This window comes from Denticeps clupeoides, chromosome 8 (assembly GCF_900700375.1).
Source record: "Denticeps clupeoides chromosome 8, fDenClu1.1, whole genome shotgun sequence".
Taxonomy (NCBI): domain Eukaryota; kingdom Metazoa; phylum Chordata; class Actinopteri; order Clupeiformes; family Denticipitidae; genus Denticeps; species Denticeps clupeoides.
Window position 1 is genome coordinate 1,594,699 of NC_041714.1, and position 21,892 is coordinate 1,616,590.

Genomic DNA, 21,892 nt, shown 5'->3' on the forward strand with positions numbered 1-21,892 from the left:
ACCGTCCCCACACACTGCTCCTGTCATGACTGCTGTAAGATTGGACATCACAGGAGCATGCTTTTGTTTTGCCTAGCAGCCGTCACAGGACCATACCTTTGTTTTGCATAGCGTCCGTCTACAAGAAGATATGTGACATTCCTGTGCCAATAGTTGTGCATGAAGATTCAACACCTCTGTTTTACATGCCTTTTGTCTGACGGCAACGTGTGAAGTGTCGGCCGTCAGGACAACAACAACAACAACATTTATTTCTTATATAGCCCAAAATCACATACAGTATGTCTCAATGGGCTTTGACAGGCCCTACAGTTGACACCCCCCACACTTGACCCTTCTGCACACAAGGAAAAACTCCACACAAAAAAAAACTAGGAGAGAAAAAAAAGAGAGGAAGAAACCTTGGGAAGGAGTGATATAGAGAGGGACCCCCTTCCAGGGTAGAGTGAGCCTGCAAATGGTGTCAGTGCAGGGTTGGATTGGACCGCCCACTCTCTTTGTCTTCCCCAGATGGGAGGCACCGGGGGCGTGACATCAGAAACAACAGGTTCTGATTGGTCAGTGACAACTTCCTGTAGGCCAGTGACAACTTCCTGTAGGCCAGGGGTATAAAGGTCTGCTCACATGTGGAAAAGGGACTGAGCTTTCTTGCTCAGGGTTTTTTCCATCGGAAGCCGGAAGGCTTCTGAGTCTTTTTCTCTTCTCCAATTTTTTTCTCATGGCTTTTTCTCTCCCTCTCTCTCTCTCTCTCTCTCTCTCTCTCTCTCTCCCCCTTTACTCTTTATTCTCATTTTTATTTTCTCTGTAACCTTGGTACCTTTTTACATTCAATATTCACATGTAACTACAATAATTATTTACCAGTGTTAATAAATTAGAAACTGTTCATTTTAAACCTCTATTGTGCCATGCCTCTTTCTGCTAGGTAACAACAAGTTGGAGTGGTTGAATACAATGTTTTTACACTGCCCACTGCTCAATCAGGGTGATGGGTTAAATGCAGAGGACAAATTTCACTGTGTGCTGTGCTACTGTGTATCACATGTGACAATCACTTCACTTTCACTTAACAAGCTTAAGTCATCTAACCACTTGAACATCTGCATTGGGGTTCATGGAAGACAACAGAGGGCACTGTTAAATTTGACTTGTTTCACTGCATGAGGCAATTTCTTTGTGTTTTTCAGAGCATATTTCACTCTACAGTGCATTCAGACAGTTTGTATCTGCAGTGTTCTCTGTTTTGCTCATTGGTTTGATTTGCTCATTGGTAAATTCTTGACTATTTTATATTAACTTTCTTTCTCTTACACACACACAAAATGTGGTGTTATGTGGTGTTTTGTTGGAGTTCTCAAACTCATATTTTCTCTGTTTCAGATCAGACACCACCACCCCTACCTTTACCAGCATCCCCACAAGCTGCCCGCACTGGCCCAATTAAGACAGGTAGTTGCGTCTTTTTCCTGGACCACGGCAAGTGGACATATTTTAAGATACATTAAGCACCTGGCTAAGAAGAAGAACACCAGCTCTTCACTGAACACAAGTGAGGAGAGATTCCAGGAGACTCAGAACCTGTAACAGCATCTTACTACAGGAAGTGAGACAGTCAAGGTTACAGTCACTACCCTGCCACCAGCAGAATTTAATCCTCCCACCAGGAGTCTCCCAGTGCCAGAATCATCTCTGACAAGACATGATGTAGACAGGATGGTGAAGGAAATTGTGGAGAAGCAGTAGGCACTACAGCAGCAACAACAAAAAAGACCACAAGGAATTGTCTTGCATGTGGCCAGCCAAAATCCCGCTTCCTTGGTGATGGAACCACCATTCTTTTTTTTTTTATCAGTCAGCGGAAGTTAAATACTTCTACTGCTCTCAAAAGGTGTTCAAGACCTATGCAGCCGAGGGTCTCACTGATCCCAGGATGAGCTTCCAGGACTTTGCTGCTACTCCTTTCTTCCAAAAGTCTACTGTTTATACCATGTAGAGGGTTTGCAGGCAGAGATGACCTGTGAGCAGTTTCAAAAGTCTCCCTTTTATGAGACAGAAAAACAGCGTTGGTCAGAAGAGAGAAAGAAGTAGCACATTACCTGCTACTTCAGCAAGAGTTTTATTCATGTAATTCCATGTAAATTCAGCATACTTTCACAGCTCATTATGACAGATTAAAAAAAAAACTTTTATCAAATTTTGTCATTTGATTAACCCATTGAAATACACACACATACACACTTGAATGGATGATTATTGTTTTAAATGTTTATATGTTCCCTAGATTTATCATTGTGAAATCATTAGTAATGTCTACTTAAAGCAATAAAGAGCAATTTACAGTTTGTTTAAAGTGTCCTCTGTTCTTTCTCTATAGTTGATACAATGTTTATGAATAAAATTTATACTTTCATTATGCAGTTTAAATTGAGTTTAAACAGCTGTGTCATAAGACTGTAATATGTTGGTGCAGAATATTTGAAATGTAACAATTGTTCTGGGAAGTATTAATTAAATAATAATAAAAAAGCTCAAATCCTCTTGGCTGTGGAATGAGAGGAAATGTGTGCTTGTGTACTGCCACCAATTCAAGGCGTCCTGAGTCAGATGTAGGGACGAGGCTTTGCAGTGTCTTGGGTTCTACTTTTGCTCCAGTATTCCTGAGTGACTGTCCCAGCAAACTCACAAGCAGTGATGATGCGGCCATTCGCTTGGTCTGTGTTGGACCAAAAGAATATAAAATATGGTGGGGTGGGGGTAATATGATAATATATGTTCAGATCAGTTTATAATTTATGCTGTCTCCTCAGTCACTTCTCTGTTTACATCCAATCTCTCCTCCTCTGTTAGAAAAGTCAGTCCTTTAAAGCGAGGATCCAGGGCAGAGGTTTTGTGAAGGAGCTTCTTTCCTGCCTCACTGGTGTAACTGTTCATGAGATCTGTTCTGACAGCATTCTTGATCTTGTGAATCATGTTGAGTCTCCTATGGTGTCTGTCATGTTTTGTACATGTTTCCTGTCCAGTTTTTCCTAGTTGTTATTTCTGGTAATGTGTAGAGCATATTTCCAGTGAAAGTGGGTTTGCTCTGTCCTGTATGGTTGGTACAGTTTTTGTAAATGAATATTTTGTTTTGAAAGACTTTATTTTAGTACAATTTTTGAGTGTTGTGGCACACATGTCGTAAAAGTTTACAAGTCATTGGCATAAATAACTTTTTTTTTTTTTTTTTTATGGACGAGGACACGTCACTCCACCGACAGCAGTCAAATAAACATTCACTTCAGCCCTGTATCTCGTTGCTACAATGGTGTCACAAGTTAAAGTGGGAATGGACGATGTCACACATGGGAGTTCGCAGCGAATATGGACAAGATGGAGGAGGTGGCGTCACGTGGGGGACAACGTTTATATGGACAATTTTGTACGCGTCATGCAGGAGTACAGCGTTCCCAGGAGCGGACCCGGATTTCTGACCGAATTTATTAAAAATAAAAGCAATTGTGTTGAAAATATATGCTCAACCTATTTATAGTTTATGGCAAGTTTTTTATTCATAGATGTAAATATAGTAACAAAAAAGCCTTCTTTTAAAAAATTGGGTAAAATTTCAAATGTTTCCTTGGTACATAACTGGGTCTTCCAACCTGAAGGCTATAAAAACCATACACTTTTTGAATTAGTTTGGTCTCTCTGTTTAACTTATATTTATTCTTTTCGAGTCTTTTCTCCAAATAATTGTATATAGTTGTCGCGTCTACGGACTTACGGGGGAAGGAAGCGCAGAGGTTTGACATGCTGGGAAGGGGGTTTTATTAATACAAACAATAAAGAAATACAAATAAACAGCGGCGCGGTGGCCGAAAACGATTTAACTTAAATAACGAACTGAAACAAACCCGTAGGCGTGTGGCGATTGCCAGAACTCAAAACACATAAAACTAAACAAGGTCAAGTTTGTGCATAGAGTTCACGAAAATGCCAGCGACCCCGAACGGGCAGAAACTTCCGGCATTTATGGGGCGTCAGGATTGGCTTCCGGTGTGGAGCCCAGCTGCAGGCAATCCTGACAGAGCCCCCCCTCCAAGGGCTACGTCCTCGGAGCCCCAACAGTACCATCAGTGGAGGCGGCGGGGCGGACGGCGGCAACCACAGGGCTCCTGCCCTGCTGTATCCTCCCCTTGGTGGACCCGGTCCCTCGGGCTGGCTCCCCGGCGTGGTCAGGCGTGGCGGCCCCGGTCCCTCGGGCTGGCTCCCCGGCGTGGTCAGGCGTGGCGGCCCCGGTCCCTCGGGCTGGCTCCCCGGCGTGGTCAGGCGTGGCGGCCCCGGTCCCTCGGGCTGGCTCCCCGGCGTGGTCAGGCGTGGCGGCCCCGGTCCCTCGGGCTGGCCCCCCCGGCGTGGTCAGGCGTGGCGGCCCCGGTCCCTCGGGCTGGCCCCCCGGCGTGGTCAGGCGTGGCGGCCCCGGTCCCTCGGGCTGGCCCCCCGGCGTGGTCAGGCGTGGCGGCCCCGGACCCTCGGCCTGGCTCCCCGGCGTGGTCCCGGTGGCGTCGCTCTTGGCGGCCCCGGACCCTCGGCCTGGCTCCCCGGCGTGGGTCCCGCTTGGCGGCCCCGGACCCTCGGCCTGGCTCCCCGGCGTGGTCCCGCTTGGCGGCCCCGGACCCTCGGCCTGGCTCCCCGGCGTGGTCCCGCATGGCGGCCCCGGACCCTCGGCCTGGCTCCCCGGCGTGGTCCCGCATGGCGGCCCCGGACCCTCGGCCTGGCTCCCCGGCGTGGTCCCGCATGGCGGCCCCGGACCCTCGTACCTGCACACAATAATCAGGGCCGATCCATCTGGGTATGTGTGGGCCCTGTCTCCACACATCCCCTCTGACACTTCTTGTGTCACCCCCTGCACCGCGCAGGGAGATTGTCCCAGAGCCTCTGGCGACTGTTCCAGGCACCCCAGGCTGGTGCCTTCTGGGACTATGCAGCCCCTCTCGCTGCACGGCCCTGGTGCCAAGGGGGGGGGCATTGCATGACCATCCGGCTAGCCCCTTCTGCGTCCGTTGGGACAAGCAGGCCCTCTTCCTGCCTGTCCCAGCTGGGTCCTCATGCCTACCCGGGGGCTCTATGGCGCTCCACCCCTCTGGAGGCAGACGCAGGCCCATGCCTGGCCCGCCCTCCTCACTGGCTACCGGAGGACCCAGCTCCATCGCTTCCCCACCTCCCCTCCCCTCAGGAGGAGTCCCCAACCCGAACTGCACCCCCCCAAAAATTTCTTTGGGGGAGCACCCCCCCCGGCTGGACTTAGGGGTACCTTGGGGCTTGTCCACCTCGCCTTGGACCAGCACATTCGGGTCAGGAACCTCCTCCCTGGGGTTCGGCTCCGCGGCTGGGTCGCCATCTGGTGGACACAAAGAGGGGAAGTGGGGGCGACATACGGACACATATGCCACACAGACACACACAGACAGAGACAGACAGAAGAGAGGGTCGTCTAGTTCCCTCTCTGAGCACTCCGGGACCTCCTCAGGGGGCACAGCCAGGATCTCGGGAGGCGCGACCTTCTCGTCGCCCGCCCGTGCTTGGTCTTCTTGCCCCGGATCCTGACTGGCGCTGGATGTGGTGGAGGGGCAGAGTTCGATCCCTGGCTCAGGCTCTGGCTGATCAAACTCCGCCCTCAGTCTCTGCTGGAAGTCCCGAAAACTGCTGTCTGTCTCTCCCTGCTGCCAGAGGGCTGCGCTCCAGCCCCATGCTGACCCAAGCAGACACAAGAGGATGGTGGTGGTCTTATCAGTGTCTGCTGCCCCACTGAAGGGTCCCGGGACAATTGGGCTGTCCCACATGGGGCTGGGCACGTCGCTGGAGATGGTGGTAGGTGTGTGGTGTGGAGGGGGGTGGACGTCTTCTCCAGCAGGTGTGGACGCTGGTGCTGCGCTGCCATTTCGCTGGGGAACGTCCGGGCAGAGGGAAGGCGGGTCGGCGACTGGAGCAGGAATGGAGGATTCCCTGCGAGGCAGTCCCGGCAGCGCAGTTGCTGGCTGGCGACCTCCCGTCGCCCTCTTCCACCAGCTTTCCTCACACTGCTGGGAGGGACGTGGGTTTCCACGGACCTCGTGACGATCCTGGATGGGCGCGATGGGCGGAGCCATCCCGGCACCGACTGCCCAAACGGCGTCATCCTGGTCGTCGTACCCCCGGAAGTCACATGGGTCATCACGGACGCCGCGATGATCTCGGACGCGCACGCTGGGCGGAGCCATCCCGGCAACGACCGCCCACCGAAAATCCACGTCATCATCGCTTTCGTCATCCGTGTCTTCCCACCGGTGACTCCAAGGGTCGTCCACCCTGCGGACTTCCTGGACCCATGGCGCGATAAGCTCCCATGGGCAGTACTCTGGCCATTCGGGCTGGAGGCTGCCCACCTCCTCGCTGGAGGAACGCCGCCGTTGTTGCCGCTTCTCACCTCCCTGGAAGTGACGTGGGTCCCCACGGACCTTGCGACGATCGCAGACTGGTGCGATGGGCGGAGCCCAACTCTCGTCTCCCGTGCTCTCGTCATCGTCCGTGTCGTCCCAGTCCACGGGGAGCCTTGCCAGCAGAGCGCAGAGTTCTTGGCTCGACATGCCGAAGATCGTGGGGGTCGCATCTTCTGCGCTCGCTGCCCACGTCACTTCCTCGCTGCTGCCGACGCCAACGTCCTCGCTCCGCCCACTCACCCGCCGACGTTGTCGCTTCCGGGTTTCGCGGAGTTTCCCGGGGGTGACGTCATCACGCGGCGCCGCGTACCACGGCTTCTCGGGGAGAAAACGCTCCACCAGAACGGGCGGCGCGTCTCTCCCCTGCCGTCCGCGTTCGCCGCGCCGGGCTGTGTCCTTCGCGGCGTTTCTTCTCCTCTGCTTTTTACCTATGCGCTTTTGGGGAGGTCGCTGGCATTCTGTCGCGTCTACGGACTTACGGGGGAAGGAAGCGCAGAGGTTTGACATGCTGGGAAGGGGGTTTTATTAATACAAACAATAAAGAAATACAAATAAACAGCGGCGCGGTGGCCGAAAACGATTTAACTTAAATAACGAACTGAAACAAACCCGTAGGCGTGTGGCGATTGCCAGAACTCAAAACACATAAAACTAAACAAGGTCAAGTTTGTGCATAGAGTTCACGAAAATGCCAGCGACCCCGAACGGGCAGAAACTTCCGGCATTTATGGGGCGTCAGGATTGGCTTCCGGTGTGGAGCCCAGCTGCAGGCAATCCTGACAATAGTCTCTGTATTGTTTTCATTTTTATGCTGCTGTCTCCCTGGTTGATCGTGCTTCCTCTGGGAAGCTGGAGGTGATATGGTGGCCGTGACAATTACCTGATATTTGTACTATTGCTACCATGTACTGCACTAACATTCTGTGTTTGTGTCTGTCTGTGTTTGTCCATGTAGCATCCATTTGCTGACCGGTCTGATCTGACTGGATCTGTGTTTTCTATACAACTGGATGCAAAGATCTTTCTCCTTCACTACCTTACTCCATAAAATCCATTTTACATCCTACATCAACCATGAAGTTGTACTTCAAAATCCTTCTAATGTTAAGAAATATGATCAATATTTCTACTGTGATGAATAGAACTTCCTCCTTCATCTGGAAGAAAATTAATCTTGACATACAGATTGTGAAGCTGGATTTGGGGTTCCGTGGTCTGGTACCAGCTGTGTACCGTTTGTTGACCTTTTCTGTCTCCTTCAAATGGGATTCGTTGTTCAGGCCATGAGCTTGAAGCAGCGGGAAACACACTGCTTCTGCCTGACCTGCAGCTACCAGATCCATCTTGGCTGGAATCGGACCTGGAGCCATCAGATTCCTATAGGCTGGAAGCAGACCTGGCGCCAGCAGGTTCCGATTGGCTGGAACCGAACCTGTAGCCAGCGGTTCCTTCTTGGCTGAAACCGGACTTGCATCTACCAGATCAATCTTGGCTTGAGCAGTTGCCAGACCTGAATCTTGAAACAGATGAGATGGACACCAATCAGATGACTGCATCTGAGGGGATGCCAGAACTTGAACCTGCGCCAAAGCCTGAGCAGGAGCTGCGGCGTGTACGAGTACAGGAGCCAGAGCCTGTTGTGCCGCCTGTACCTTTCCAATACGAAGGATCTCGGCATTCTTCCAGAACTTGGCTAAGCGCATCAGAAGGTTGTCATGCTGCAGATCCACTGCAGCCGATGATTAACGCACTTGTCACGGGTGGGCTGGACATGGCGGTGAAGGAGGACGCATTCGCACGATCACAGGACAGGGGCTTAATACAAACTACACACGAGACAAGGGAACATTAACACGCACAATGACCCGACGGTGAACAAACACGAACAGGATAGCTTTATACAATTATATAAATAGACAGCAGGTGAACACGATCAGGGAACATTACACGAGACGAACATGAAACTCCGGTCCGGACCCCGGATCCGGAGTCAACCCCTGCCGGTCCGGATCATGACAGTACTCCCCCCTTAAAAGCACTACCACCTTGGAGTACCCACAAAACGGTCCATGAAAGGGGGGAGAAGTCCATAAGGACGAGTGGCGGTTGTCCTGCACCGGCGGCGTAAGGCCCGGGCCAAAGCACGGCTCGTCCGTGGGGGACCGGCGTCCTGTCCGCCGTCCGCAGGCACCGTCACTCCGGTCAGTCTCCGGTACGCCCCGCTGGAAAGTTCGCCGCCTCCCTCGTCTCGGTTAACGCTGGGAGCACCTGAACTGCGCGACCGGTCTCCTCGACCCCACGGTAGCTTTCGTAGGCCGCCGAGAGTCTGCCACGCATGGGGAACTGATTAAAAACCTGACGTGGATCATGGCGGGGAACTGGCGATTACCGGAGGTGCGTCGCTGGAATCCGGACGAGACGGCGGCATCGGGGGACGTCCATACATTGAACCTTGAACATGGATCTGTGGGGCAGACGTCCTCCCGACCATCCACGGTTTCCTGGATCTCAGCGGGGCGTAGATCAGCTGCGTCCGCGTGGTCGGGTCATTCTGTCACGAGTGGGCTGGACATGGCGGTGAAGGAGGACGCATTCGCACGATCACAGGACAGGGGCTTAATACAAACTACACACGAGACAAGGGAACATTAACACGCACAATGACCCGACGGTGAACAGACACGAACAGGATAGCTTTATACAATTATATAAATAGACAGCAGGTGAACACGATCAGGGAACATTACACGAGACGAACATGAAACTCCGGTCCGGACCCCGGATCCGGAGTCAACCCCTGCCGGTCCGGATCATGACAGCGCTGCATTTCCTCAAACAGTCTTGTCTGGACCATATCCAAACTGGGAGTCGACATTTACCATAACTGGAGATTGAGCCTGAACTGGAAGTGGAGGTGGAGCCCGAGTTCAAGCCTGAACTGGAGCGGACAGAGGGCAGTGTTAGTGACAGGCACATCACATGTGTGATGTGTGCGGGAGGAGGAAGAGAGTGACTCAGCAGAGACAGTTGACACAGCTATGACAGCTGTTGATTGAGAAGTTGTGTGATGAGGGGAGCAATAAGGATTGGACTACACTCTTCAGACATCAGACATTCAGACTGTAGTGCGCTGAATGACGATATACGTCGAATGACACGCAAATCCGTAAAGCGCTTTGCCGAGGAGCCACTGAGCAAAGCACCATCCCCACACACTGCTCCCCGGGCGCCGGTCATGGCTGCCCACTGCTCACTCAGGGTGATGGGTTAAATGCAGAGGACAAATTTTACTGTGTGCACCGTGTGCTGTGCTGCTGTGTATCACATGTGACAATCGCTTCACTTTAATATTAGTCCTATTGGAGAGTGGGACAGCTTTGTCCTCTCACTTAACAGAGTGCTGAACTTGGCAGAGAGTGGTGAAGATGGTAAGAATCATGAATCATGGAAAAAAAAGAACGCATGGGCAATACTTAGTTGTTTTTGTATTTATTACTGTCACATGTACTAATATTAAAATCATGATCCATCTTGATTTTTTTAATCCTAGTTCTCTCAACACAGCCACCAGTTCCTAGTCTCCTGCGTAGGGCTGACATTAAAAACTGGAGCTGTTCTCATCACCCCCGCCTGTGTGCAATCCGCTATGTGCTGGTGACATGCTGTCAGAAGTAGACCAGGAACCTCCAAGAGCACATGGTGGTCCTCTCAAGACATTTGCTGTGTATAGTTTATTGGTGTCAATACAGTGATGCATTTGACTAATGTTTTGTAATTATCTTTTCATAGATATTGGATACACACGCACACTGTACACACTAACTAACTAACCAAATAAATAAATAAGTGGATGCTGCCGTGGTCTTGCCAGCTAGTCCTTAAACTCAATAGGAATTACTGTGTCATTGTGGCATAAGTAATTAAGTGCACAGCTCCACTATATTAAGTAAATCACTGTAAAAGTATCAGAAAGTATTTCTAATGCAGGAACACCAAAATAGCCTGACTTTTACAAAAGTCAATTATTAAAGACATACATAAATAAGCCATGGTCACCATGGTTACAAATGCGGAGAGTCCACAAGCTAAAATGCTGGTGGTCCTCTGGCATTTAGAAGAAATTTAGTTGTTACTTCTCGTAATGTGTAGAGCATATTTCCTGTTGAAGTGTGTTTGACACAACGCCCCTCCCACCCTTCCCGTCCTTATCGCTCTGTCCTGTATGGTTGGTACAGTGTTTGTAAAGGAATATTTTGTTTTGAAAGACTTTAGTTAATTTTTTAGTGTTGTGGCACACATGTTGTAAAAGTTTAAAGTTTTGTTGAGAATGCGTCTCAGGCAGGATTCGAACCCGGGTCGTCTGCCCCAAGGAGAAGTTCCATAAGATGTGGGCACGCGCAATTTTTTTTTTTTTTGTTGTTGTTGTTCTTTAAGGTGAAGACAGCAGATTTTCCTATTTGGTGCCTAATAAAGTGTTCCACAGGCGAGCACTTGTGCAGTCCGTCAGGCGCTTCCATGAAATGATTGTTGTTCCTCTTTTGTTTTTCCCTGATTCGCGTGGCTGTTGTTGTTTGCAGGCAGCGGGGACTTTGCGCCCCCTTGCGGCTGCATAAAGAGTGTCACGTGACCTTGCGAGTTGAGCCAAAAGCCGCTCCGCTTGCGGTGCGCGCCGGTGTGTGAGCGTTAAACACCAGCAGGTGGCAGCAGCAGCCCAAAAGTTTGTAATGGCTGCCGAAGGACATGGGCAAAATATGGCTTTTCTACATTTGCCCATGTCAAATGTACTATTTTACCATTAAGAATTGTTCTGCCAATGTAGCGCAGCGGTAGCGCGCTGTGACAAGAGTCCAGAGGTCGCCGGTTCGAATCCGGTCATTGGCATAAATGACATTCAACTTTTTTTATGAACGAGGAAACGTCACTGTGGACGACAGCGCTCAAATAAACATTCACTTCAGCCCTGTGTCTCGTTTTAAGATTTCATTGTAAGCTTTCATTTGCTATATGACACAAAGTCACCATAATTATGCTTCAAAGATGCATCAGGGTTGAAAATGTTTGTTTATTGTCACACGAACCGGGATCAGAACGAGAGAGACGTCTAGGAGGAGACGAGAGACCTCGGTGCGGCGGGACGCAGAGAGGCAGGTAAGTTCCTCCGCGTTAATCTGCGAACGCGGACGGCGCGAGCCGCAACACCACGTTGATGTTGTCGTTCGCGTTTTAAGACACAAGGCAGGGCAGAACGGGGCGACAGGAAGGAGTTCAGCGACGATAGAAATTCGCAAACCCAAGAAACCGTTGCAGTTGTTTCAGCGTTTCTCCAGCTTACAATACAGTCGATGGGTGAGCAATCCTCTGACGTGTTGGATATGAGATTCCAGGGTGGGCGAGTAGATGAGCACATCGTCCAGGTAGGCATACACCCACCATCCCAGCATGTCCTGGAGAGCATCGTTGATGAACTGCTGGAAGACGGCGGGTGCATTGCACAGACCAAAGGGGATGACCAGAGATTCAAAGTGACCAGTGGGGGTGATGAAGGCTGTCTTACACTCGTCGCCCTCTCGGATGCGAATCAGGTTATAGGCCGAACGGAGATCCAGCTTTGTGAAGTACTTTGCTCCCGAGAGGGCGGTGTTGGTGAGGGCTAAGGGCGTTCGACTTTTGATAGTGATTTTGTTGAGTCCACGATAATCCACACATGGTCGCAGACCACCATCCTTCTTGGTCACAAAGAAGAACCCTGCCGCGCCCAGGGAAGTCGATGGGCGGATGGTGGCGTTCTGGAGTGCCTCCGCCACAAACCACTCCATGGCCAGTTGCTCTTTTGGGGAGTTGTTCCTGGTAGCAGGTCAATGGCCATGTCGCCTGGTCGATGGGGAGGCAGCTGGGCAGCTTTGGCTGGGCTGAAGACGGTGACTAGGTCGTGATAGCAGGAGGGGACATGGTCTAACACAGGACGGGTCAGTTCTAGGTTCGAGGAGGCAGACGAGGAGGGCTGTGGCAGAAGGCAATGGCGATGGCAGTGCACTCCACACTGGAGGGACAGCCAGGGGAACCCGAGGAGGAGTGGTGAGGTGATAATATTGGTCACTAAAAACTGAATTTTCTCCACATGAGAGTCGAGCCGGAGTTGAAGAGGGACCGTGCGGTGAATGATGGGTCCTGAGGAGACCGGATGACCATCCACGGAGGTGATCGGAGAGGACTTGTGAGGAGTTCCAGGGGAATGTGATGTTGTCGGACGAACGAGTGGTCTATGAAATTTCCAGCCACCCCGGAATCCACAAAGGTGGTGGTGGAGATGGCTCGCTGATTCCATTCCAGTACGGCCGGAAGAGTGAGTCTGGATGTCGGCGTCATCGTCCAGCGTGGGCCTCCAAGAAACCGTTGCAGTTGTTTCAGCGTCGTGGGTAGGGGCCACGATGCGGAGTCTTTGCAGCCAGGGTCCGGAATCTTGCTGTGAGAGGCAACTTGCTGTGAGAGGCAACTTCCTGGAAACCTGATCAACACATGAGCTTCACGCAGCCTGTACAACAAGCACATGTGCCAAAACTGCATGAGGCGATGTGTTTCTTCGTGTGTTTCAGAACATCACTCACCATACAGTGCATTCAGCCAGTTTGTATCTGCAGTGTTCTCTGTGGTTGATCAAGGTGACCTAGAGAGGTAGAAAGATACATATACATTCTGTGGAATTTCTCCACCTAATCCCACAAAACAACACATCAGGGAGCATTGTAGGATAAAAAGGGTATTTTATACTGCTACGGTGGACTCTGCAACCATGTTCCGGGTGAAGGAGAAGCTGTGCCTGTGTGGATTCCTATGAAGGGTACCTCCCAAAAAGAAGGTTTCCATTTCCATCAGGCCCAGTGGGTGACAGGTACACGTGTCTCTCATGAATTCTTTCAGGCACAAGGGATGACCGGATTAGCACGCTGGAACTTCCAGAGCCTGGTTGCCTTGAAGTTACCAGATGTGGCCGTACCTTCAGTGTTGGACCATGTGTTAATTCTAGAGTTGAACAAGGCTTCTGTGAAGGTGACTGTAAGGGCCCAATATTCAGTACTGCAGACATCCAGCAGAGAGACTGGAGAGAGGTTTGGGCTTCAGTATGTAGAGCCAGGATGTCGTCCAACCCCTCTCGACAGGCCGAGACATAATACTCAGGAAAACAATCCAGACCACACAGGCTGTAGATGCTGTGGGACACTCCCCTTCAGTCCTGCAGCCCTCAGCCCTGAAGGTGTTCCTCTATCATGTCTCCTCAGAAAAGCCTGTGATGGAGGTCACTGCACAGGTAATATTTTCCATAATTCCCTCTCTTTAAATTCCAACTGCTGACACCTTGTATGTTTTTTTTTTTTCTGGAGAGGAAAGGCAGACAATTAGAAATGACTGCAGAGGTCCATTCAACACGGACCGCGGTCCAGGTCTTCCTCAACGGCCACCGCATCCTGTTCAAAGACGTCAACCCGTACAAGCGCTACGTCGCCGTCAACTACGAGGCGGTGTGCTACCTCGGGGGGTTCGAGCCGCACAGGAACGTCTCGGCCGTGACGTCCGGACTCTTCTCCGCGGGGTTCGTGGGCCGCGTTAAAGGAGCGGTTCTGTTCGGATGCGCCGAAAAGCTGCGGTTTCTGCACAACCGTGAAGGTTCCGACGTGTTCGGGGGCGAGGAGTAGCGCCGCGGCCTTCGTGTGAGCCGGTTATCCGTGACAGGCACCGTAATGCGGATTTTTAATACGTTTATACAGTATAAAAGGGGCGGAGTTCCTCAGGTTTTATTACTGTTCTACAAATAGTTAATTCTCAATAAAAATCACACATTTAAAACAATGCAGTCTGTCAGCAATCAATTAACAGGGAATCAGACTCGTATTTATCAATAATAAAAGATTATCTTTATTACGAACTGTACACTTGCTCTCTAATGTGCATAACAAGTCAAATTGTACAAAACTTTATTTTTTTAAGAATGTCGACGTACAGAACCGGGCGCGGCATACAGAACTGTTCGTTCGGCCTGGTTGGATGGAAATGAATCCGTTTTAGAGGTTTTTGAATCTTTTTTCCTGAATCTGTCCATTCGGGGCGCAGCGGGTGACGTTTTGGTGGCACCTGCCTGGGTCGCGCACTCGTCCTGTGACGTCGGTGGCAGGAGGTGCATTTTTCACTTTTCTGAAGATCCCAGCGGGATCAGATACAGGTCCTTCACTTGCTTGAGGTTGTTGGCAACCAGGCCGTATCTCCTGTGGTAGTAGCCTAGTGTGTAACACACTTGCCTGTGAACCAGAAGACCCAGGTTCAAACCCCACTTACTACCATTGTGTCCCTGAGCAAGACACTTAACCCTAAGTTGCTCCAGGGGGACTGTCCCTGTAACTACTGATTGTAAGTCGCTCTGATAAGGGCGTCTGATAAATGCTGCAAATGTTTACCTCGGTCAAGTGGTCCAAAATCCCGGAAACTGGGTAGGCGCTTGTGAGGAGCTTGGCCACGGCTGGCATGTCAACAAAACCTCTCCACAGATGGTCCAAACTGGCAAGAAAACTGGCTGTATCCTCTTTACTGCCTAGATTCTCTGGTCTGTAAAAAACAGACAGCCCATGTTCATCCAGTCAAACATTCTAAAATCACAATAAAATATTTAAATATAATGAGAAAAATTAATGAAACATGGAAAGTGATCATACCTGCCCTCAGCGCTTTGGAAGGCAGCCCACTGAAACCCGTTCAGTAGGCTGCCTTCCAAAGCGCTGAGTTCATCCTCTGTCCCCATGGGGACAGAGGATGCATCTCTGTCTGCAGTAGACTGTCTCCTGACCACTGTAGTGGCCACTTTCACCACCTTGGTGCTTGGTTCTTCCACAGGGGGCACCATACGTCCTGTTAAAATGTCACATCAAGCATTCATTAAAAACTATATAAACAATCACAATCTAGCAAACAAATCCCCAAACAAAACCAGCAGGTGGCAGCAGCAGCCAAAAAGGGCAAAATATGGGATTTATACTGCCGATGTCAAATTAACAATTTTACTATTAAGGATTGTTCTGCCAATGTAGCGCAGAGGCAGCGTGCTGAGAGAAGAGTCCAGAGATCGCCGGTTCAAGTCCTGCGAATGTTACATCTCTTTGTGTAATGGGTCAGTTTAGTTATATTTAAGTGGTTTCTTAGTGTTTGTGAATTTGATCTCGGACATGTTTAGTTGACCTCTTATATGGGCCTTTATTCTTTTGAGCCCTTTGTAACGTTAATTGTTTGGGTATTAAAACCCTGCTTTGCACAAAAAATATGGTGATCTTTGCCTGACTTGTCCCCTATAAGGAAATTTTTAAAATACATTTAAAGTAAATGTGGGTGTGTCCATGTTATCATTTTAAAGTAAAAAAAAGGCAATAAATAAATTACTAATATAACACATACCAAATTATAAATAGAATGAAGTTGATTGATTGATTGATTGATGAAATCCTTTATTGCTGTTGCAACCATGTCAAAAGTACAACTTGAAAGCACGTTGTAAGTCGCTCTGGATAAGGGCGTCTGCCAAATGCAATAAATGTAAATGTAAATGTAAATGTAAATGTAAATGTACAAGTACTAGTGAAACTTGGCCATCAACCCGACCATACATACACACCATAAACACAGCACAGCACATTGGGGGGTGGTGGTGGTGGTGGACAGGTCAGGAAGATAGGGGAAAAGGTCACAAACAAGAGCAGGATACACATTAGTATAGAGGAGGAGGATAAAAAAAAAAAGACAACCCCCAGATTTTACTCCAATGGGGAGTACATTGTGGGAACCGTTAAAAAAAACACCTCAACAACATAAGCACATAGACTCTACACAACATATAAAGTAAAATTGCCACAGGAAAGGGAGGTGGATAAAATCCCTTATAAACGAGCGTCAGTCCTGGTGCTGCTGCCAAAGTGGCACACACAGACCCACCAATTGATGCCGGGGGGTACGAAGCGGGCAGAGGCATGGGGTGGGGGGCGTGTGTATATGTGTGTGTGTGTGATTAAGTGTATTTGTCTTAGGCAAGAGAGGTAATCTCTTCTTAGGTAATCATTTTTAGTTTTTTTATAATTATTAAAGAGGGTAAGGGTGGTAGTAGCCTAGTGGGTAACACACTCGCCTATGAACCAGAAGACCCGGGTTTGAATCCCACTTACTACCATTGTGTCCCTGAGCAAGACACTTAACCCTAAGTTGCCCCTGTAACTACTGATTGTAAGTCGCTCTGGATAAGGGCGTCTGATAAATGCTATAAATGTAAAAATGTAAATGTAAAGAAATAAAAACAAACAATTTTGTTATCTGGCAACATGTTATGACACCTGTTACTAATTTAACCTTCAATCTATTATCTGAAGTGAAAGTGAAGTGATTGTGAAACATTGCAGCACAGCACACAACGAAATGGACAGGATGGGTTCTGCTGTCACCAGGGGTCGACGCGCTCTGCATGGAAGTCATGCAGACTTGGGAGAACCCTCAGCTCCTCACCTGCTGCGTACTCACACAAGCAGATGTGCAGTCGCTCTGGCGAGAGTTTCCTGAAAGATCCAAACTTCTTGTTGGAAGCCGGTGAATCTCGCTTTCATGTTGATGCTGAGGTGACAGGAATCACACGACCAGGGTCTTCATGTTCTTGTTCAGCTTGGCCTCCAGAGGGAATCACCAGATAGATCTGCTGGATCTCACTGATGTAATGATACACATGAAGAAGAACTTCTAAAGTCCTGGAGATCTTCTTCCTGGCCGGGGTATTCATGGGTCACTGCATCTTCTTGTTGAGGTCCAGTTGAACTGATTAACATGACATCATCATCTTCAACTTCATCCTCAACAATGTCTGGCATGCCTTCAGAGTCTTGGACAGACATGGCCTGACCAGAAGATGCTCTGTTTCTCCTGCTGCTATCATGAGAGCTGAGCTCTCTGCAGGATTCAGTGGTCTCACTGGAACTGGGCAGGATGTCACTTCCAAGTCCATGTGGCACAGTGGGACATATAAAAGGTGGAAGAAACTCTTGAGCAGATTCGAGCCAGATTGAATCTCCATCAAGATGAAGTCTCTTCTTTGGTCGCTCACAGAGCTAAGACCCTCCACCCCCAGATCTGTCACATGGTGGGTAGAAGACAGGAGACAGAACACGTGTTTGTGAAGACGAGAAAACCCAAATCCAGAAACCAAGCTCAAGAGTTCTGATAATTGCAAATTGAAGCAGGAGGATATGATGAATTTCAATTCAAAACTGATTTGTTCTCAGTAGTGACCAAACAACTGCAGACATTCCCTAACCAGCATTATCCCAACTATTTAAAAGCTATTTAAAGAACTGCTGGTTCCATCTCACTACTAACAAAACTCCGGGGAAATACTCCTGTATGGCATGTGTGTGCCTTTTTATTTAAGATTCATTTCTGGCTCAGGGACTGCACCTAATTTCATTGTACTTGGTACAATGATAAAGATATTCTGATACATTATACAGTTTCTAAAATGATTATGAATTGTGTGTGGCTGTATGTAGAGACTTCTGGATAAAAATGAAATAAGCATCACAAAAAAAGACATTCATTTTTTAAAGCCTTTTTTATTTTTATGTACAAATATTGTGCAAACAATCATAAATATTATGCAAACATTACTTTATTTATTTAGTATATATTTTTTATTTTAATCTATGTACATTGGAATTATTTTAAATTGCAGAACCCAAAGCCACAGTAAAGACAAAAAGAAACCTTGTGAGGAACAGAAACAAGGCTCAACAAGGCACAACTTATTAATTAAATTACTTAAAATCCAAATTACTTTTATAATATTACTAATAATAAACACATATTATGTACACAATTGTAACAAAAAAGGATCATATTTACAAGCAATAATATAATCACTACTAATAATAAACATATATGAACATTAAAAATGAAATCTGCTGCACTGCTCCAAAACCAGTCTGGAAATCCTGAAAAAAATCAGAGGTTCAATCAGACCAAAACTCCATGTGTGTGTGTGGTTGGGTGTGTGTGTGTACAAGAAGGTTTGTGTTTTATAACAGTGCATTTATATGAAATGAAAACTATAGAAAATATTTATTCAAAAACTACCTCACATAAATTGGGCAAAAATACTGAAAAGTACTGGTGATGTCATCAAGGTGGGGAACAACTCCAGGTCCTGCAAATTCAACAAAATGAAACACATATTAGAAAAAAAGGGACAATAAAAGAGAAGAAAATTAATAGAGCCGAGGTCGCTTGGATGGCGAAGCCCCAGCAGAGACCAGGGAGCGATACAGCTCCGCCATGAGACAAGGATGATCCATCTGGACGGTCTTCCATCCAGGTGTCCTCAAGACGTCTGAAAAATGGCTAAAAGAGAAAAGGAGATAAAGCATCTTGTTTATTAAAGATTCACACAGTATCATCTATCTTCTGAAAGTAAGAAACAGCCCAGATTAAATGAGCTGTGGGAGCGCCACCCACCTGTTGATGAAGGTGATGGCCTCTTCCTTCAACTCCGGGGTCAAGTGGAGGTCAGCGATGATGAGGATCTCGGCAGCGTTCTCCACCGTGAGACTCCTGCACAGAACTTCCTCACACATCCTCTTCAGTCGGTCCAGGAGATACTGGGAGAGCGAAAAAGAGCGTCTCAGATCCTGCTGAGTAAGTGTGTGCTGAGTTTGCATTACTGTGTGTGTGTGTGTGTGTGTGGGTGTGTGTGTGTGTGTGTGTGTGAGCATTAGCTACCATGTCTGCTGCTACTAGCAGATCGGCAGCCATGTCCTGAAGGTTGGGTGCTTTGCCGCTGTAGATGAAGGTCACCAGCTCTCTCAGGACCTCCGGTTCCACCCCCTGGATCTCCACGCGGTTCTAGAGGAGAAAGCAGAGCTTAGATGAATTTGGTTCTGAACACTGACAGTAAGAGTTTGGACTGTGTCTGTTAAACCACAAAGAATGAAGATTACAAATCTTTCTTTTCTGCTGTAACGTGAAACATATTGGGGATTACAGGTCAAGGGCTATGTTTTAGGACAGAGACTTACGGTCTGGCGCTCCTTCATGTCATGTGTGAACATGGCCCTGAAGACTGGACAGCGAGCTGCAGAAGGAGAAAAAAAAAGGAACAATGTTAGATCGCCAGAAGATCACCATTTCCACCAATCACTGTTGCCGTTTGTGCACATGTGAGTGTGGTACCTGCTAGGATGGCTTTGTGGGCCTGGAACTCCTGTCCCCCCACAACCAGAGAGCAGTCTGGGAGCAGGGACTGGTCCCACAGGTTCCCGAGCTCATCAGCCATCCTGCACACGGGCACCTTCACCTGCTGACGCTGGGTGTTCTCCGGTGGGAGCAACACGTGAATCTACAACAAGCCAACACAGCGGTTACTACACTTTACTCAGCTACAACATCCACACACACAAGTAACGCTGTCAGCGTCCAATAGGAGACACTGTTACTGACACGTCTAATGTGTTCAGTGTAGTTATGCAGACAGAACTTACTTCACAGGTCACTGTCAGGGTGTCGTCCCGAAGAATTCCCGCTTTCTCGTCCATGACGTCTTCCCGTCTGGCGAAGGTGTCGAATCCAATGACATCCCTGTCCCTCATGGTGTGGACTTTAATGTCTGCAGAACAAAAGCACACAAATAGGCCGTGTGAGTTCAGAAAGTGAGAGAACACGCACACACACACACAGTTACACTGTTTTGAATCTCCAGACGGACTCACCTCCGGATATGGCCTCTTCTCCATCGCTGTTGAGAATGACCATCCTGCCCTTAGCACGGATACCTGTCTGTGGACCACTGTCCAGCTGGAAGTAGAGCGACAGGTACCCTTCGTAGTGGCTTACGCCATTCGTGTACAAGAGCAGGGACCTGTGAAGACAGAGATCAAAGAAATGCAGTCTGAGAAAGACGCCGCCATTCAGAGCAACAGCAGCCAGAGTCTCGAGCAGCAGTCCAGCACTGAGATCTTTCATGGATGCCACACCTACCATTTCAACTCTTCACTGGCGTTGGTGAAGGAGCTGCTCCTCACAACAGCTTCGGCAAAGCTGAACTTTGTGATGGTCCAGGTCAGTGAAAACTTTTCAGTTTTGCACTGTGTGTAGCAGCGGACGCTGGACATCTCTGCTGCTGGATCAGGAATCTTCTCCTCGCTGATGAATTTCTCTTCTCTGATGACTCTCTCTCTTCACTCTGGAACCTCTTCTTCTCCAACAACTGCAGTCTTTTGGATTCTCAGAAATCTCTAATTATATGAAATGATTGAGAGAATAAAATGACATAATTGAATATTAGCACAGGACATTATTAGCGATGATGAGAACATTTTTGAGGACATAAGTGCTAACAAGTGTCCAACATCTCAACATGCAGCCAGACAGGGAGAGAACCACGTGACTAAATAACAGAAAGATGAATTTGTGGTGAAATAATATATGTAGATTATACAAAGTGAAATTTGTATAATCTACAAATGCTGAATTTACCTTCCTGAGCAGTAAAAGTATACGGGCAAACACAGCAAACTACAGTCACACAACCAGACTACGAAGTGTGAATATTTTGGTTCCATGTGCTACTCGCTGTGTTACTTAGTCCCTTCACCTCGTTTTTCAATAACTGAAGCTGCCAAACATGGAAATTACCCGCGAATGTGCAGAAATACGATCAATAATTACGGCGTTTGCGTGAATATTCGTATCAGAGTCTTTTGTCGTCAGTATTTTATCTAGAAATCATGTTGCCAGATCAGAAAGCAGCTGCTCCACCTCCGACAACTTGATTTTTTAGTTACTCACCAACTCGCTGCTACTCAGATTCTCTGTTCTCGCAGCTCTGACTGTTCATTTTAAATCCTGCATGTTGTGATAAACTCCGTTACCATGACAATGACGTACTTTTCCCGACGCGACGTGCAGCATAAAACCTCCTTTTAAAAAATGCAAATGTAAATGAAGCGCTGAAATAGTAAAAAGAGAAATAAATAAACTTGTTGTAAAGCGCAGTTTGATGCTCTTTTAACTATTACAGGGTAGAAGCTGATCAGATGTGTGTGATAATTAACCCTCGTCATGTCCCTCGGCTGCTATACACCTTTTGTCCTCTAGGGGTTGTTAATAACAACTTCATTCAAGCACATTGATGCAATTTTTTTATTCCATTTGAAATGCAAAGCCAATAAGACCTCATTTACATGCACCTTGTTTATTAGAAAAAAATAATTAAATCAATTATTCTAAATTGAATAGTAAAGTGTGTTAATAGGAAGGATAAGAAAATACTACTTTATTTTCCTTGCACAGTCATGCTTAGTACAATTGTACAATGAGTTTGAATTTCCAGAATTTGCTATATAAATATCTGAAAAGATGTACAATATAATGTA

General features: G+C 48.0%; 1 protein-coding gene across 1 annotated transcript; it reads right to left on the reverse strand.

Annotated features, from left to right (window-relative positions):
• Positions 1-18,424: 18,424 nt before the first annotated feature.
• On the reverse strand, positions 18,425-21,402 carry LOC114795441 (speckle-type POZ protein-like). The gene is made up of 10 exons (XM_028988705.1): positions 21,306-21,402; positions 20,496-20,752; positions 20,228-20,376; positions 20,000-20,124; positions 19,692-19,857; positions 19,538-19,593; positions 19,242-19,364; positions 18,978-19,120; positions 18,600-18,863; positions 18,425-18,457 (listed from the first exon to the last, which is right to left on the reverse strand). The coding sequence occupies exons 2-9, from the start codon at positions 20,627-20,629 to the stop codon at positions 18,731-18,733; spliced, it is 1,029 nt and encodes a 342-aa protein (XP_028844538.1). The 5' UTR covers positions 20,630-20,752; positions 21,306-21,402; the 3' UTR covers positions 18,425-18,457; positions 18,600-18,730.
• Positions 21,403-21,892: the final 490 nt, after the last annotated feature.